General features: G+C 41.4%; 1 protein-coding gene across 2 annotated transcripts in view; it reads right to left on the minus strand.

Moving 5' to 3' along the window:
• SLCO5A1 (solute carrier organic anion transporter family member 5A1) overlaps window positions 1-18,052 on the minus strand; it is a 147,684-nt gene that overhangs the window by 22,091 nt on the left and 107,541 nt on the right. For both annotated transcript variants that reach the window (XM_043880210.1, XM_043880209.1), the window contains one exon: window positions 7,548-7,746. In XM_043880210.1, the coding sequence (XP_043736145.1) occupies window positions 7,548-7,746 (199 nt within the window). The remainder of the gene's footprint in view (window positions 1-7,547; window positions 7,747-18,052) is intronic.

An 18,052-nucleotide genomic window follows, 5' to 3' on the forward strand; every position in this document is an offset into this window, starting at 1 on the left:
GTTTCATTATGTTCCACTCATTATTAACTGATGACTTTGGGCAAATTATTGACTCTCTAAGCCTTGCTTTCTTTAACTGAATCACGTGGCTAATAATATATACGGCAAAGTGATATTATAAGCAGTGTTTATAAAAGATATGTACAACTGCCAATCACCATACCTGAGCCCCACAGGTGTCTAACAAGGGCTCCTCTCTTCACTGCCAGTCCCTTCATCTCTTTACCGGCTCTAAAGGAGAAAAATCCCACATGCAAGGCTCAAAATCAAGCACAACTGTTTTTACTAGGCAGGCCAACCATGTACAGATGAACATGTTCTGCACACAGCCAAGGGAGCAAGGAGAGGCTGAAATGTAGCCCATTCCCTGTATGGAGAAAGGGCCCCATGATTCCTCACACAAAGTGTCTGAAAGTGTCAAACCTGTGCAGCTGTACCACCCATTCAACTTTAATTCTCCTCCTAGAAATATCTGGGGAACCAGAGGGATTCTCCAAAGAAACTGGGTTTTTCTTTCACCAATTTAATAAATTTTGATGAAGTCAGGCTGCAAATATTAGAATGAGTGGACCACTGCAGCAACCCCTGGCACTCTAAACAAGTTTCTTTTTGTTGAATACAATTAAGTGAGAGGAAATATACCATAAGTCATGGATTTAGATAATTACAATGTTTATTTACATCTTACTAGTTTCAGCATCACCATTTAAGTAATGTCCCAGCACAAAGGTAGGTGCCACACATTCATTAATATTTCAAAAGGGAAAAAAAAAAAAGAGTTGCTTTGCATAATCTAGAAAGGAAGGGAGTAAAGCCAAGAAACTAACTTTTTTTCAACATATACTAAGTGCTGGATTCTAGGAAATATCTTCCTGTACATAATCCTCAAAATCAAAGCTACAAACATTTGTTTATAATATTTAAATGCTTGAAACTGGAGGTTGAGGATGGAGGAAGGAAACCGTGACTTTTCATTTGTTACACTTCTGCAGTATTTTAATTCTGTCAATCACATGTGTTTTACTTCAACTATGTTTACAACCAGGTATGAAGGACATTAATTCCATTTTATATACAAGGAAACCAAGAGTCAACAATATTAGATTATTTTTTACAAGGTCACACAGCTAGGAAATGATGGCACAAGTACTTGCTTTTGAAAATAATACTCCCTTTGACCAAGAAACTCGAGGGGAGTGGGGGGACAAATTCAAGGAATTCTTTCTTGGGACCTCAGTTTTCTCACTAATAAGGCACACTGGGTTGTCTGACAAGAAAAACAAGGTAAGGTTAAGGTAAAAAATTTGGAGAAAGAAATATTTAAAAATGGAACCACCAATATGGGACATAGGAGAGGAAGCTGACTAGGGCCAAGTAAATGGATTGCTCAGCAAAGATGAGAGCCTGCTAAGAATGGAACTCATAAATTTGTAATGGAGCCAATCAGCACAATTACATAATTTTTTTCCCAGTAGTGCTGGGGAGTCCAGAATCAGTTAATTCAGGATTGGCAAGACTGATGCGGGTTTAAGCAAAAGCTTTAGAAGTCTTGAGGGGACCTGCAATTTAAAGCAGATAAGACATGGAATCTGCTTTGCATCTCTTCAGAGAAAGCACTTAAAAGTAAGTATGATGCAAAGGGATTGCGCTTGCCAAGAGAAATGGAAAGAGTGACACCAGACTCTATGAAAACAGAAAGTGGATAAGCAAAGGGGCATGTGAAATGAGCAGATACCACCTTGGAGAGAAGCCAGCCTGCCCCATGGAATCTCTACAAAGCTCTGAACCCAAGTCCAACAGCAGCCAAAAGTGACCACAAAGCTGAAAACAATGGGACTCACTGCAGTTCTGAGGGAAAGAAACCGAATCAGCGGGCCTTTCCATTCTCACACCCACATACCTTTATCCCCAATTCAGAGCTCTGAAATTCATCAAAAAGCTCTTCTTCAAAAAAAAACAGGAAAAATTTTTAAGAGCTAAGCTTCTACCTTAGATACAGACAATCCAGAATAAAATTCCCTCATTCTTGCATGAGAGGAGGTGGGGAAAAGAAGGGGACATATAACCTGAACAATGCTAGATGAGTCTTGTCAACCTGTAAATCCTAGAGTAAACAAACAAAAAATTGACCTTTAAATGATAAAATGTAAGTCAAAGAAACAAAGTTAAAAAATTGGAATTATATGCACAGAGAGATCTAAGAAGATATTACTCTTGTTAAAATAACATCAGGATGTTATGAAAAGGGAACACTCACAATACAACAATGAGAAAAATTATCCTCAAAATTTTAAGTTTACATAAAAATAAAAATCAGGTTTGGAGAAATATCATAGAAAACAACATATGAAATATGAGAGAACAAATTAAATATACAGGCAATCAGTCTATAAGTTCCAACATCTGAATAATAGGTGCCCTGGAAAACATGGGGTAAAATGAAGAGGAGAGAATGTGTTAAAGATATTGATGAAAATCTCCCTGAGGTAAAAAAAAATTAAAAAGACATACATGTTAGATTAGAAGAGTTCCAGGAGTGTCTAATACAGTGAATGAACAAAGCCCTAGGCCAAAACATTCATGCATCCATGCATGCATCCACTCATTCATAACAAACATTGTTGCAGATTTTTTTTTTTAGTGAAAGTCGCTCAGTCATGTTCAACTCTTTGCGACCCCATGGACTATACATCCATGAACTTCTCCAGGCCAGAATACTGGAGTGGGTAGCCATTCCCTTCTCAACGGGATCTTCCCAACCCATGAATTGAACCTAGGTCTCTAGCATTGTAGGCAGATTCCTTACCAGCTGAGCTACCAGGGAAGCCCTGTTGTAGAAAGAGGCTGCAAACGTTATGTAGGCAACTATAGTAACTGTTTTCAAGGAGCTAATATTTTAGAGAAAAAAAGACAACAGTAAAGCAAGTAAACAAGATAATTTCAGATAGTGGCAAGTGCTATGAGGAAACTAAAGAGAGGTAATATGATAAAGGATGAGGCGGGAGTGAGCTCCTTAGATTGGACAGAGAGGGAAAGTCTCTCTGAGAATGTGACATTCTCAAGACAAAATTACAGGGTGGAGCATTCCTTATGAAATTTCAAAACATCTTGAATGAAAAATATCCTCAAAACTTCCAAACAAAAGCTGGTCACAGAGAGAAGAGAACTTGGACTGAAATTAAATTTGTTAAGTATCCTCAGCATTAAATGACAGATAATAGGCACTTCCCTGGTGGTACAATGGATAAGAATCCACCTGCCAATGCAGGGGGACATGGGTTCGATCCTTGGTCTGGGAAGATTCCGCATGCCAAGGGCAGTTAAAACCCATGAGCAGCAAGTACTGAGTCCATGCGCCTGAGAGCCTGTGCTCTGCAACAAGAGAAGCCACCACAATGAGAAGCCTGTGCACCTCACCGAAGAGTAGTCCCTGCTCACCGCAGCTAGAGAAAGCCCACTTGCAGCAAAAAAGACCCAGTGCAACTCAAAAATAAGTAAACAAGTAAAAATGCTAGATGACCAAAGAATGGTTTCAAAGTTCTCAGAAAAACAAATGTTTAACCTTTAATTCTATACCCACTCTAACTACGATTTAAATGTGAAAGAATAATAAAGACATTTTAATAAACCTACGGACTGAGAAAGCTTTTCTTACCGTGAACCCTTCCCTAGGAAGTTATCCAAGGACTTTTTTCTGGCAAAAAAAGAGTTAACAAATAAATAACTACATAGACAACTACCACCGGGTACAACTGAGATCTATGAAAGGAAGTTCATGGAAATAAGTTATGCAAAAGAGCATTCAATCCAACTGAAACAAGATTATGGAGAGTTTCTGGAAAAAGAAGGATTTAATAAACCAGAAAGTATAATTGAGAACTTCTATATATGGGCAAGATAAAGGTCCTTAGTAGGAGAAAGAACAGGCCTTTGGAACTCAAAGACAAACAACACAAGAAACTCATGGTCCAAATATGATACAGTTTTAAGTTGGTTCCCTTTCCTGACCTACTTAGTAGATGACTACTTCTTCCTCCAACCCTATATTTTCTGGGGGAAATGAACCAAAGTCTCTGTACTTAAGAGCACCACATGAAGGAGCCCTTTGGTGAGATGCTAGGATCACGATAGAGGAATTTGATAAAATTCATTTGCAAAATGAACAGTAGGTCCCGGGCCCATTCCAGTCACCACGTCACCCCCAGCTCTAGAATGCCAGCAGCTGGGCTTACAACCTTGAACCCACCACAACACAGCCCCAGCCAAGAGACAGAAGCATCCTTCTCTTGAGGAGTTGAAGCACCTCAGAAGTAAGACTTCAGGTTCTGACAGCGAACACCCCAGTGAAAATGCCAGCTGTCCCCCTGCAGGTACCCTATGGTGAGATCCACCAAATGACAAGCCCTACCTTCAGGCACACAGCCCTACTTCTCAGCCTTTTAAATTCACACTTTTTAATGCTGAGAGAAATCTCAGGCTGACTTGAAATTTGAGGGAAACTTTCAATAGAAGGGAGACAGCAAAATAGAAAGCAGGCACTCAGAGGATACAGACAATTCAGGAAGGAATAGAGACTAAATAATGTTGCAGAAGTAAGAGAAGCTATCCCATCCATGAAACAAGAAGACTAGGAGCAGGAAACAATCAAAAATCAAGAGAGAACTTTGGAAACTGAAAACCACAATAGCTTTAAAAAAGAATTCAGCAGAAGGCTGGGAAAATAAAGTTGAAGAAATCTTTCCCAAAAAACAGGACCAAAATTAGATATAAAATAGGTTGTAAAGACTAAGAAAATGAGAGAATCAGTGAAGGAGAAACAAGAGAAAAAACACCTGTGTTTATCTTTCTGGCTTACTTCACTCTGTATAATGGGCTCCAGTTTCATCCATCTCATTAGAACTAATTCAAATGTATTCTTTTTAATGGCTGAGTAATATTCCATTGTGTATATGTACCAACTAATAAAAATAAATAAAAATTAAAAAAATAAACTGTGGAGGAAAAAATATCAACACTGAATCTTTTTAAAAAGTTAAAAATGAAAATGAAAAACATGATCGCCAGACATTTAAAGTTCATCAAGTGCTTTAGAGGAAGAAAAAAAAAAGACCCACCCCAAAGTGTATCATGGTGGAATTTGGGAATACTGGGAATAAACAGAAACTTCCAGGAAGGAAAAAAAAGGCCAGAATTCCCACAACGGCATTAGAAATTAGACAACAATGGAATGAAAACTTTAAATCTTTTAGTGAAAGTGATTTATCCAATCCAAAATTCTTTACCTAGCCAATTTGGTAATAAAATGTAATTTTATAAAAAAGGCTATTTCATGAAAAATCTCAAAAAAAGTAACCACCTTTACAGGCTTCCTGTAGCCACTGTGCTCTGATAAAATGAGGGAGTAAGACAAAAGAGAGACCTTCACAGATCCCAGAAAACTGAGGATCAGTAGAGAGAGAGGCCTCTAGGATTCCCAGGTGATAGTGGGGCAGCAGGTCCAGAGAGATCCCATACAGATGACTCCAAGGGGTTTCCTGAGTTCATCAGATGGGCAAAAAGTAATATTGAGATTTCTTGAGTCCTCAGAGGATATGGGAGGCTAGATTCAGATTCAAAGAAACAAAGGAAATGAAAATAAAGTGATGATTTAATTCCAGGAAAATCACTGCTGTACAAAAGAGGAAATCTAATCATGATACAGTGCTTGAACCTCAGCTGCTAACAATACTGTCATAATCATAACATGAAAATATCAAAAAAGAATTTGAGAGCAACTTGGGAAGAAAATACTAAACTTCTCATTTACCAAGACAGGAAGTCAAAAATAATATCTCAATTTGGTTAATTTATGCAGTATGCTTTTTTTTTTTTTTTTTTGCAGTATGCGTTAAAAATACAGAGGTAAATACTAGAAGAGATAGCTAAAAAGAACTTTAAATTATCATCCCTGGGAAGCAGGGTTAGTCAGGAGACTGCTGGGTTTTTCTTACTAATTTTAAAAATTCTATTTATGTTTGCCAATTGTAGTAAAAATAATTTGATGGAAATTATTCTTAATGTATTGCTGCTGCTAAGTCACTTCATTCATGTGTGACTCTGTGCGACCCCCTAGATGGCAACCCACCAGGCTCCCCCGTCCCTGGGATTCTCCAGGCAAGAATACTGGAGTGGGTTGCCATTTCTTTCTCCAAGGCATGAAAGTGAAACGTAAAAGTAAAGTCGCTCAGTCGTGTCCGACTCTTAGCGACCCCATGGACCACAGCCTACCAGGCTCCTCCGTCCATGGGATTTTCCAGGCAAGAGTACTGGAGTGGGGTGCCATTGCCTTCTCCGTCTTAATGTATCAGTGATGACTAATAACAATAGCTAACTTATCTCTGAGCACTTATTCTGTGCCAGGAGACCTGAGAGCTTTACACATTTCTTGTGTAATCCTTGCCTGTGATCATTAAGTCAATAGACCAAATGTTTGGGTCCCTGAAAAACACGTGTTGAAAATGAATGCTCCAAGTTGCTGATATTTGGAGTTGAGGTCTTTGGGAGATGACTCAATCATGAGGGTGGGGCTCTTAAGAGTAGAATTAGTGCCCTTATAAAAAGGACCCTAGGGAGAAGCCTCACCCCCTCCACCATGTGAGGACACAGCAAAAGACAGCCATTTATGATCCAAGAAGCAGGCCCTCACAAGACACTGAATCTACTAGCACCTTGATCTTGGACTTCCCAGCTCTGGAACTGTGAGAAATAAGTCCTTTTTGTTTCTAAGTCACCATAGAAACATTTACAGCAGCCTGAACAGATGTGTAAGTCATACCTCAGTTTTGCCATCTGTAAAATCAGGATGATAATATTATCTACCTAATTAGTGCTGCTGGTGAGGATGGATGAGTTAATATATATAAAGCATTTAGAAGAATGCAATAGTGTTAATATAAGGGTTAGCTATGCACTGAACATCATCAACATGATTATTGGCACAGAAAGATCTCCAACCTATATTGTTACATTAAAAAAAAAAAAATAAGCCCAGAAAAGTATGTATAGGATGCTACTTTCTTGGATATAAATCAGGGAACACTGAAAAGACATATTCACAGTTTCTTGTATAAGGAATATCCTTGAAATGATACACAAGAAATGAATTAAAGTTGTTCCCTGGTTTGTTTTTTGGGAGAAGTGGGATGGAGGACTTGGGGTACACTGTATTCTCACTGAACTTTGAACTTTGTTTTGAAATTATGTGAATGTATTACCTATTCAAATCTTTACATTAAGAACAGTTTTCATTAAGCCAACATGCCTTTCTTCCTCATGGACTGTAATCCAAATGCAATGGGAGACACTCCCAGGGTCCAAAGAGACACATATAACTGAGAGACCGCGGTCTCTGCCCATCAAGGGTGCAGCGCCACCAGGACAGAGATAGAGACGCAGTGATCCCTGCACAAAGGAGGGGCACAGGGCAGACCCAGGGATCCAAACAGCGCTGGGTTTTGCAATTAAATCACAACCAGGATGAGAGGAAACGGCTCTTCCAAGACACTTACCCTGTCGTGTAGGGGATGTTTATGCCCCCTAGATTGATACTTTCACATCCAACAATAAACAGGGTTGAAAAGCACAGTAAAGACACACCACTGCAGATCATCGCTAGTTTTGCGGATTCTCTTGCACCAAGCTTCAATTTTTTTATAATGTAGCCTCCCAGGACAATGCCAACACCGGCACTAGGGACAATGATGACACCTGGAGAGAAGAAGGGAAGGACAGGATTAATTTGAAGTAATGTACACTATTTTGTTTTCTAAGTATTCTGTTTCTACTCACTTATTAGTGCTAAGGCAAAGAATTTTTTAAAACACTGTAATCAACAAATCTTCAATGTTTGTGATTTTATAGTAAGGTTTACTTCCAACAAAGAATTCATATCTAGAATATTGCAGAACTTAACAGAGACATAAAAAGAAAGACAAGCAAGTTGGGAATACATATAAATCCATGGCTGATTCATATCAATGTATGACAAAACCCACTGGAAAAAAAAAAAACTTAAATGGCTCTTGACTAAGAAGGAAATTCTGCTGACCCATTAAGATATAAAGATGCTCATCCTCTTTCTCAGAGGGAAATACAAATTAAAGCCACAATGAAAGCATATGCCATGTTAACCATACTGGTAAAAATTGAAAAGTCTGACAATACCATATATAGGCAAAAGATACAGAGCAATGGGCATGCTCTGCATGGCTGGTGGGATATAAATTGTGACAGATACTCTGCAAGACAGTTTGGCATTATTGGTAGAGTTGAAGATACACACACCCTGTGACAGGCAAGTCCATTACTAGATCCATACCCTGAAGAAACTCATGCACACAGGGACCAAAAGAAGTTTACAAAATATCCAAGCACCGTAGTAGCTCCAAACTGGAAATAAGGCAAACGTCCATGAATAAACACATCGTATGGAGTAAATTCATGTACTGAAATGCTGCTTTACAACAATAAAAGTTAAGACACATAATTACATACCATTGCAATGAAGGAAGTAAAACATAACAAAAGACACAGCCTGCCTGTATTTGTATAAAAAGTTCAAAAACAGGTAAAACTGAATGTTGGTTTGGAAATGAATATACAGGAAGCACAACTATGAATAAAATCCAGGAAGTAAAAACTGCCATAAAAGCCAAGATGGTAGGGGTTGGGTGGGATCCAGAAACGATACAGGAGCTCCTAGAGAACTGAAAATGCTCCTTCCCATGACCTGGGTAGTCACTGCACAAGGGTTCACTTTATGATCATTCATTATCTCTAAGGATTTTTTTTGAAGGATAGTCAATTCAGAATGTGATAATTTCAAGGGTAGAGCAATGTAATTCAGTTATATGTGTATATAGAGATGGAGAAGGAAATGGCAACCCACTCCAGTATTCTTGCCTGAAAAATCCCTTGGATGGAGGAACCTGGTAGGCTACAGTTCATGGAGAGATATAGATACGTTGATTCTTTTTCATATTCTTTTCCATCATGGTTTATTACAGGATTTCTAGTATGGTTCCCCCTATGCTATACAGTAGGACCTTGTTGTTTATCTACTTTATATATACTAGCATATATATGTTAATCCCAACTTCCTAATCTATCTCTCTCTGACTCTTTACCCTTTGGTAGCCATAAATTTGTTTGCTATGTCTGTGAGTCTATTTCTGTTTTGTATATAAACTCATTTGTATCATACTTTATTTTTGGCCATGCCAGGCAGCATGCAGGAACTTACTTCCCAGATCAGGGACTGAACTCATGCTTCCTGCAGTGGGAGGACAAAACCCTAATCACTGGACCTCCAGGGAATTCCCTGAATCATATTTTAGACTCCACATATAAATTATCTAAGGTTTGATTAATGCATTTGTGTCCATTAGATTTCACAGTTTAAAAAAAAAATTAAAAATTAGTTTTATTGTTTGCCCCATGAAACTTACAATCTAAAAGAGAAACAAACAAAGCAAATTAAAGTATGATATCCTGGCAACCCACTCCAGTATTCTTGCCTGGAGAACCCCATGGACAGAGAGCCTGGCAGGCTACAGTCCACAGGATCGCAAAGAGTTGGACATGACTGTAGCGACTGAGGGCAAGCAGGTGCAAGATAATTACACCAAGGGCAGGGAGAAAACAGGGGAAGAAGCACCTGAGTCTTCTCTGGGAGAAATCAGGGAGGACTTCACAGAAGTGGCAGTATTTGAGCTGACACCCAGCAGATGCTGCCCAATGTGCCGGCACAGAGAGAATATCCTAAGGAAATCTGTGCAAAGGGGCATAAGATAGCAGAATTGAGGATTCAGAGTTCAAGCTATGGGACTGTGGAATGCAAGCTACTGGGGCAAGGCAGGGCCTGGGCAAGAGACCAAGCCCACATGGGTAAGGCCAAGCGAGACCATGAAGGATCATAGAGAGGAGCTCAGGGTGTACCTCTAGGCAACGGGAAGCCACCAAGGAATTCTGAGCCAGGGTCAAAGAGGATGGGAGGTGGTGCAACAAAGACCACTGCTGGCAGAGAGACGCAGTCAACATCAGACACTTGGTCAGGAGCGAACTGCTAAGGTCCACGTTAGCCACGGTCAGGACCCACACTGACAATCATGACCTTCGGAGGGAACAGGGACACACAGAAGGCAGCAAGGATCCAGAATACAAGGAGAAAAGGCATGGAGGAGTGCCGTTCAAAAGCCCCATGGTAGACATGCCAAGGGTGATGGGCCCGGGGACAAGCAGGGAGAAACGCCTCACCGGTGGTCCCGGTGCTGAGAGCCCAGGAAGAGCTGGCCTGGGGCATTCAGAACTGGTGGCAGAATTCATGGCATTTATGGGATGTTCCAACAAGAGCACCTTCCTCTGTTCTACTGACTGAATAAAGCTGAAAGGGCAGAGGAAGATGAAGCCTGAAAGATCTCAGTAAGAGCAATTTTAAGGGAAGGCAGAAGCCAGGCTGCAATGGGTTAAACCATCAGTTGTGAGGATTGAGAGACTGGAATTCAAACTCTTTGTAGAATTCAGACTCTAAAAGGAAAGGGGCCACGGGTTTAGGGTTAGAGTGGGGCCCTGAATATTCATTGGAAGGACTGATGCTGAAGCTGAAGCTCCAATAATTTGGTCACCTGACGCGAAGAGCCGACTCATTGGCAAAGACATTGATGCTGGGAAAGATTGAGGGCAGGAGAAGAAGGGGACAACAGAGGATGAGATGGTTGGATGGCATCACCAATTCAATGGACCTGGGTTTGAGCAACCTTCGGGAGATGTCGAAGGACAAGGAAGCCTGGTGTGCTGCTAGTCCACGGGATCACAAAGAGCACCTGAACAACAAGGCAGACTGAGGAATTGAACAATAAGGCAGAGCTGAGCCTTGGGGAATTTCGCTTGTTTGTTTACACATGCTGGGGACTTAAGCATAGTTATAAGCTCACAAAGAGATTAAAAAGAAATGGCAGATTGAACAGGGAGGGAAAAGGTTATCTAATGCCAAGGCAAGGTCTGTGAGAAGGAGAATATAGAATTAAAAGCACACATGATCAGATTAGCCCTGGGAAGAGAGAGGCCCCTGCAACTGAGCTGGGAATCAGATTTGGGAGGGGTGAGGGTGGGGGATAAATCAGTGGGTGGGTGATAGCTCCTCAAAACGTAGTTTTTCTGTTGTTGTTGTTATTTTGGAAACATCATACGATACATGTTGTAATAAAACAACATACAGAAATATAAAGGACCGAAACCCCACAGCTTACATTCTGGCATAGTTCACTCCATCTTTTTTTCTATGTTATTTTCCCCATCAATAATTGATAACAGGGACTTCCCTGGTGGCTAAGACTCTGCACTCCCAACACAGGGGCCCAGGTTCAATCCCTGGTCAGGGAACTAGATCCCAAATGTGGCAACTAAGACCTGGTGCAGCCAGATAAATAAATACTAAAAAAAAATTTTTTTTTAATAAAAAGAATTGATAACATGTGTAGATTCTTTATGATGTTGTTGTTCAGTTCCTCAGTTGTGCCCGATCTCTGCGACCCCATGGACTGCAGCACGCCAGGCTTCCCTGTCCTTCACCATCTCTAGGAGTTTGCTCAAACTCATGTCCATTGAATCAGTGATGCCATCCAACCATCTCGTCCTCTGTTGTCCCCTTCTCCTCCTGCCTTCAGTCTTTCCCAGCATCATCAGGGTCTTTTTCAGTGAGTCGGCTATATAGATTCTTTATATATATATATACATATATATATATATATATACACATATATATTATATAGCTTTGGTTTGGGAAGCGCTATGGAGAACTTTAAATATAGCCAAAGATTGGAATAACCACTGTGGGAAAGAGAGCGCTAAATAAGAATATGTACTTGGCTTTGCAAGTGGAGAATACTGTGAGTCCAGGTGATACTAGATTTCAGAAGTCTGCAGCTGCATCGATGTTCATGCTTTGATGGCTTGCTCCTGCATGGTCAACAGCCCATGTGAAAGGTCAGGGGGTGGGTATTAATAGATTAATCTAAAGTCTGAGCTTCGCATGGGTTGGCAGGAAAAAAAATAGTATTCACTTGTAATCCTCACCACAGTCCTGACTTTATAAAACTAGTAATGGTTGTTTGACAGATGAGGAAGTGACTGGCCCAACAGTACACACACAGGGGAAGAAGAGACAGATGGAAACTGAGGTTCCTGCCTCCCAGCCCAGCCCATCCTCCACAGCACCACAGATGCAGAACCAGCGGTATCTGAAATCTTGTAAGGAACCCGACTACAGCTCTGAGTTGCTTAACAAACTTTCCTCCTTATTAAAGAACAGCAAAAATTACATCAACATGAATAAAAAGCCTTACCTTTAGAGTGCATCTGCCCATTAATAAAATCACTATTTTAGTTGAGCAATGTTTATCTTTATAGATACCGTGCTAGACCCCAGGATAGCAACAAAACAAATCCCCACACTAACGGCTGAGTCATAATTTAAAGTGAAAGTCACTCAGTCGTGTCCAACTCTTTGGGATCCCATGGACTTCTCTAGTCCTTGGAATTCTCTAGCCCAGAATACTGAGTGGGTAGCCTTTCCCTTCTCCAGGGGATCTTCCCAACCCAGGGATAGAACCCAGATCTCCTGTATTGCAGGCAGATTCTTTACCAACTGAGCTGCATAATTTAAAAGCAGTATAATTTGTTTGCCTGTGCATCCTAATTAGTATTCAGGGGTGTTTTTTAGTAATCAGTTCTTTAAAACAGAAAGTTTGTCATTAGCCAGTATGAGCTCTCATCAAACACAGAAGATCTATTAAAATTTCCTTCTAATGTCCCCATTCTCTAAATCTCACTAAATTACCAAAATGGAAAGATTCTGACCATGCATTCAGGCAAATGTGAACAACACTCAGAACTCCAGCTTGAGTAAGAGACCCAAATGTTTTGGTGTTGGCATTTTAGGCAAATGGAATGAGCAGGGACAATTTCGTGCTGTGTGGGGGGTGGGGTGGAGGATGGGGGAACAATAGAGCCTCCTCAGGGACCCTTCTCCAAACCCCTGGCTCCCTGCAACCCAGCTTTAGTGGTTCGGGGTAAGCCCGTGGGACGCACGAATCACTGAGGGGCTGAGAGTCAGCCTCTCCATCCACCACCTTGCTGCCACCTAAGCCTCCCCAACTTCACCACTGCCTTTGAAAGCGGAGAGGGAAATGAGTATAGAAGATGGACTCTCTGGATAGAAGCAGGCCTCCTGCCACTAGCCCTGAGCTCAAATTCTCCTCACTGCCTGGTGCTCTCCTGACCTTCCCTGTGTCCACAGACCCAAGCGCCCTTCCTTCTGCCTCCCACCTCTGAGCCTCTACCTCTGGTCCAGCCCCTCTTCCAGCCACTCCAAGAAATTCCGTCACCCTCGAATTTCTGCTCCTCGTGCCCTCTAGGGGTCAAGATGCAGGGAGGGTGGGGCTACAGCGGGGGCGGGGGGGGGGGCGGCACGGGGAAGGCATCAAGGATGGGTGGAGGGAGGACAGAGCAGGGGGGAATGATAGAAAAGCCTGGACCAAGCCAGGGGCCCAGCCCAAGGCACAGGTGCGAGAGGGTGGAGGCCAATGCGATTCCAAGTGTCAGAGACAATTCCAGGTAAGAGTGTGGGCCATGAAGATCCAAGTTCAAATCTCAGTTCTGCCACCTACAAGCTGTCTGCCCTTAGACAAGGTTCTGAATATTCAGGACCCTGGATTTTCTTTGTCCGGAAAATGTGGGTAAGAATAGTTTCTTCCTGGTAGGCTGTTAGGATTACCATAAAAAGTGCTTGAACAGTGCCTGATCCTTGTGTACACCCAATAAATGTCAGCAATTGACACAATTACATCATTATTGCTGCTGCTGTTGTTTAGTCGCTAAGTTGTGTCCAACTCTTTGCCACCCCATGCATTGTAGCCGACCAGGCTCCTCTGTCCATGGGGATTCTCCAGGCAAGAATACTAGAGTGGGTTGCCATATCCTTCTCCTGGAGATCTTCCCAACCTAGGAATCGAACCCTAGGCTCCTGCTGCATCTCCTTCATTGCAAGTGGGTCCTTCACCACAGAGCCACCAGAGAAGCCACATCATTATCTGCCTACTATTAATGAATTTAACATTTGCACTAATAAATATATTGGAATTACAACCAGGCAAATTTCCATATGCTATTTAATCTATAGGACTGAATTTAAACTTACAACTCATAATGGTCTGACATAAACCTGTATGTGTTCTTTTATATACAAACCTTTGCTTGATATTTAGCTACTGTGTTCTCTTAAACACATAAACCTCTGTTAGGTTGTGAGCTACTGTGTGTATATGTGTGTGTACTCAGTCATGTCCTCTTTGTGTCTCCTGCATTGGCAGGCAAATTCTTTACCACTAGCACCACCTGCAAAGCCCGCTGTGTGTATATGTGCATGCATATATGCGTGTGTGTGCATGCTAACTCACTTCACTCATGTCCGACTCTTTGTGACCCCATGGACTGTAGCCCTCCAGGTTCCTCTAACCATGGGATCCTCCAGGCAAGAATACTGGAGTAGGTTGCCATGCCCTCCTCCAGGAGATCTTCCTGACCCAAGGGTCAAACCTGAGTCTCTTACATCTCCTGCTTTGGGAGGAGGGTTCTTTATCACTAGTGCCACCTGAGAAGCCCCACTGTGTATAAAGATCTGAATCTAAAGATCTAACCACTGCAAAGTAGTGACCAGAGGGCCCTGCTTGGTTCATAAAAGGTCTGCGCACATCCTACTGCTTTCCAGTAGGAAATCTTTTATCTACTTATTTATCCAAGCAGATTGATATGTTAAGTGTCCTACTTCCTTTCTCTTGTTTCCAGCATGACCCCATAACAGTCAATTTTGAAGTCTTTACTCTGGATTACAGTATTGCTTGCCCTTAAAAAGTGTACCTGTATGGAGTCAAAAGGTCTTTGTGAAAATGATGTTCAGGGAATTACCAAATATTAAAGCTACTGATGGATTTTTCCTCATCACTCCAATTTTTGTCACCATGTAGATATTATCTGTATTGCAAATAGACACATAAAATATGTTTAAGCTTATGCATCTTTTGGAACAAGAAAATCTTGAATTAGAAGAGAGAAGGACAAAATCAGATGACCCACTTATCATATAGCATCTAGAAAAATGGTACAGATGAACCTATTTACAGGACAGGGATAGAGACGCAGACATAGAGAAGAGACATGTGGACACAGGGTGGGAAAGAGAGGGTAGGACAAATTGAAAAGTACCACTGACCACATGTAAAGTAGATGGCTAGTGGGGAGCTGCTGTAAGCACAGGGAACTCAGCTCAGCGCTCTGTGACAACCTGGAGGGGTGGGATGCAGGGGAGGTAGGAGGGAGGCTCAAGAAGGAAGGGATATACGTATAACTGATTCACTTTGTTGTATAGCAGAAAGTAACACAACATTGTAAAGAAATTACACTTCAAATTTAAAAAATTTTAAGAATGCTTTGGGTTCGGGGAACTGCAATTGTGCTGCTATTGCTATTGTGAAAAATCATAATCTGCTTTCACAGGACCCAGTGTTCACCCTCAAGTTAAGACCTGCCAGCATCTATTGGGTTTACTTCTCTCTTTTCTGCTAGACTGAAAGGTACATGGCAGGAACTCTATCTTTGTTATCTTCAAAACTTTCTAGCAATTACCAAGGCCTGGAAAATGCACAGGTGAATAATTTTGTAATTTTGAATTTATTACATAAAGTCTCCAAATGACACTCATTTTTGTTTTCAATGATTCCTTGAAATAGGCCACATCTTGTTTTACAAACAGGAAATCTCAGATTTCATTTGGGAGCTAAAATAACTTGCTAAAATCAGTTTAAAGCTGGCAGGCACAAAATATCTAGACTGAGAAAATCTCACTGTTAACAAAATTCTGAGTTGGGCGTTTTTAGCAAAAGCTTAACTGCCAAGTCACCACAGGTGACAAAGCATGGACTGTCAGTGGTCCTCTAGCCTCTTCTATGGTGAGATCACAAGGGTGCAGACTGTCCCGCTGAAGTGAATCGTTAGTACAGACAGAGCCTCAGAATTTGCATATATAGATCTGAATCTAAAGATAATCTAATGTTCCACATTAAAAGTTCTCTTTAAGTAAGTTGAAAAGTGTGTGGCTTGCAAACCTAAGACTGAATCATTACAAAATATCACCACGTATGGTTTCCAGGTTTTGCTGTTGTCTTTGGGGAAGTGGTGGGGAGGGGAGCGGAGGAGAAAGTGGGGTGAGATCTAGAAAAGAAGGAAGTACGATTCACTCTCATTCACTCTTTCTCTTTCCCTCTTTCACTTCTCTTTCTGCACACATGCACACCACACACACAGACACACACATACTGATGTTGGCCAGGTGCCAGATACTGTGCTAACTACTCTTTGGATAGAATTGCATCTAATTCTCAAAACTGTGTGGATTTTGAGTTGCTCTGAAAGCAGAATGTAGCTGACAATCAACAGTGTCTCTACCTTGTCATGTGCGTGTCTGCTCAGTCACATCTGACTCTTTGCAACCCCAGGGACTGTAGCCCACCAGGCTCCTCTGTCCAAGGAATTTTCCAGGCAAGAATACTGGAGTGAGTTGCCATTTCCTGTTTCAGGGGATCCTCCTGACCCAGGGATCATACCCACATCTCTTGCATCTTCTGCTTTGGCAGGTGGGTTCTTTACCAGCTGAGCCACAGGGGTGAGTCATAGTCTAATTATTAATAGAAGCATTTGTATTTCACAGTAACTCAAAATCATGGAGCATCTTACAAAGAATGGCATCTTAAGTTGGAAGGAATATAGTAGATTCTTTCCACTTTGTAGGCAAGGAAGCATCCAGTGAGTGACACAGCAGGATAAAAAACCTCATATTTCTTTAACTTTTCCAAAGATTATGTTTCTAATCTTATGATACAAAATAAATGCTTTCCTATCAACCAAGCCTAATTATTTTACCCCTTTTTAAGCTTCCACTTGCCCTTGCAAAATATTTTCTTATAGGAAATAAATACCAATTATTGTCAGAGGGGAGGAGAAGATAATAATTTTCAAGCTCAAGCCTTGAAGCTAGCAAATTTTAAATGGTCTGAGACCAGACCACATAGTAAGTATACATTTCCATAAACTACACATATACCCACAAAGTATCACAAAAACACAAAATAACTTTCTCTTTTGTATATTTCAATATCATCCTTGTGAAAAAAATTTCAGAGATTTCTTCACAGGACTCCCCTGGTGGCCCAGTGGTTAAAAACCTGCCTGCCAATGCAGGGGACATAGGTTCGATCCCTGTTCCAGGAAGATCCCACATGCCATGGGGAAGCTAAGCCAGTGTGCCACAACTACTGAGCCCACACTCTAGAGACTCAGAGTCACAACTGCTGAAGCCCAAACACCTAGAGCCTGTGCTCTGCAACAAGAGAACCCACCGCAATGCAAGAAGCCTGTGCACCACACCTAGAAAATGGCCCCCGCTTGCTGTAACTAGAGAAAGTCTTTGTGCAGCAATAAGGACCCAGTGCAGCCATTAATTAATTGAAAAGAAATCCTTTCACAAACTATGAACAATGTTGCATCATTAGAATTCATCAGTAATGCCTTTTGTTTTATAATTCGGTGGCTGTTTTAAGACAGAAACCAAACTATTTCTTTCAATTCATACTATTTCATAGCATAACATCAAGTCACATTGTAAAGGTTGTTGGACTGGATTAGGAGGATCAGCCCACGTGTGATGACATGAACAACATGTGTCAAAGAAAGCTACTGGCACCTGGAGAGAAAGGATATAGGAGTTCTCGTAGGAATTCTCCTGAAGAAGCTAACCCGGGAGGGCAGCAAGCCTCGCACAGGGTTGCTGCAGACAGTCCGTCTCCATTCCAAGGGCCAGCAACAGAGCTCTCCGGCCACAGTTTCCTCTGTCAAGGACCCGTGATGGCCACAGTGGGGGCTCAGATGGGACCATCTGCAACTCAGCAACCGAGAATGCTCTGCA

Source organism: Cervus elaphus, chromosome 21 (genome assembly GCF_910594005.1).
Source record: "Cervus elaphus chromosome 21, mCerEla1.1, whole genome shotgun sequence".
In the NCBI taxonomy this organism is placed as follows: Eukaryota; Metazoa; Chordata; class Mammalia; order Artiodactyla; family Cervidae; genus Cervus; species Cervus elaphus.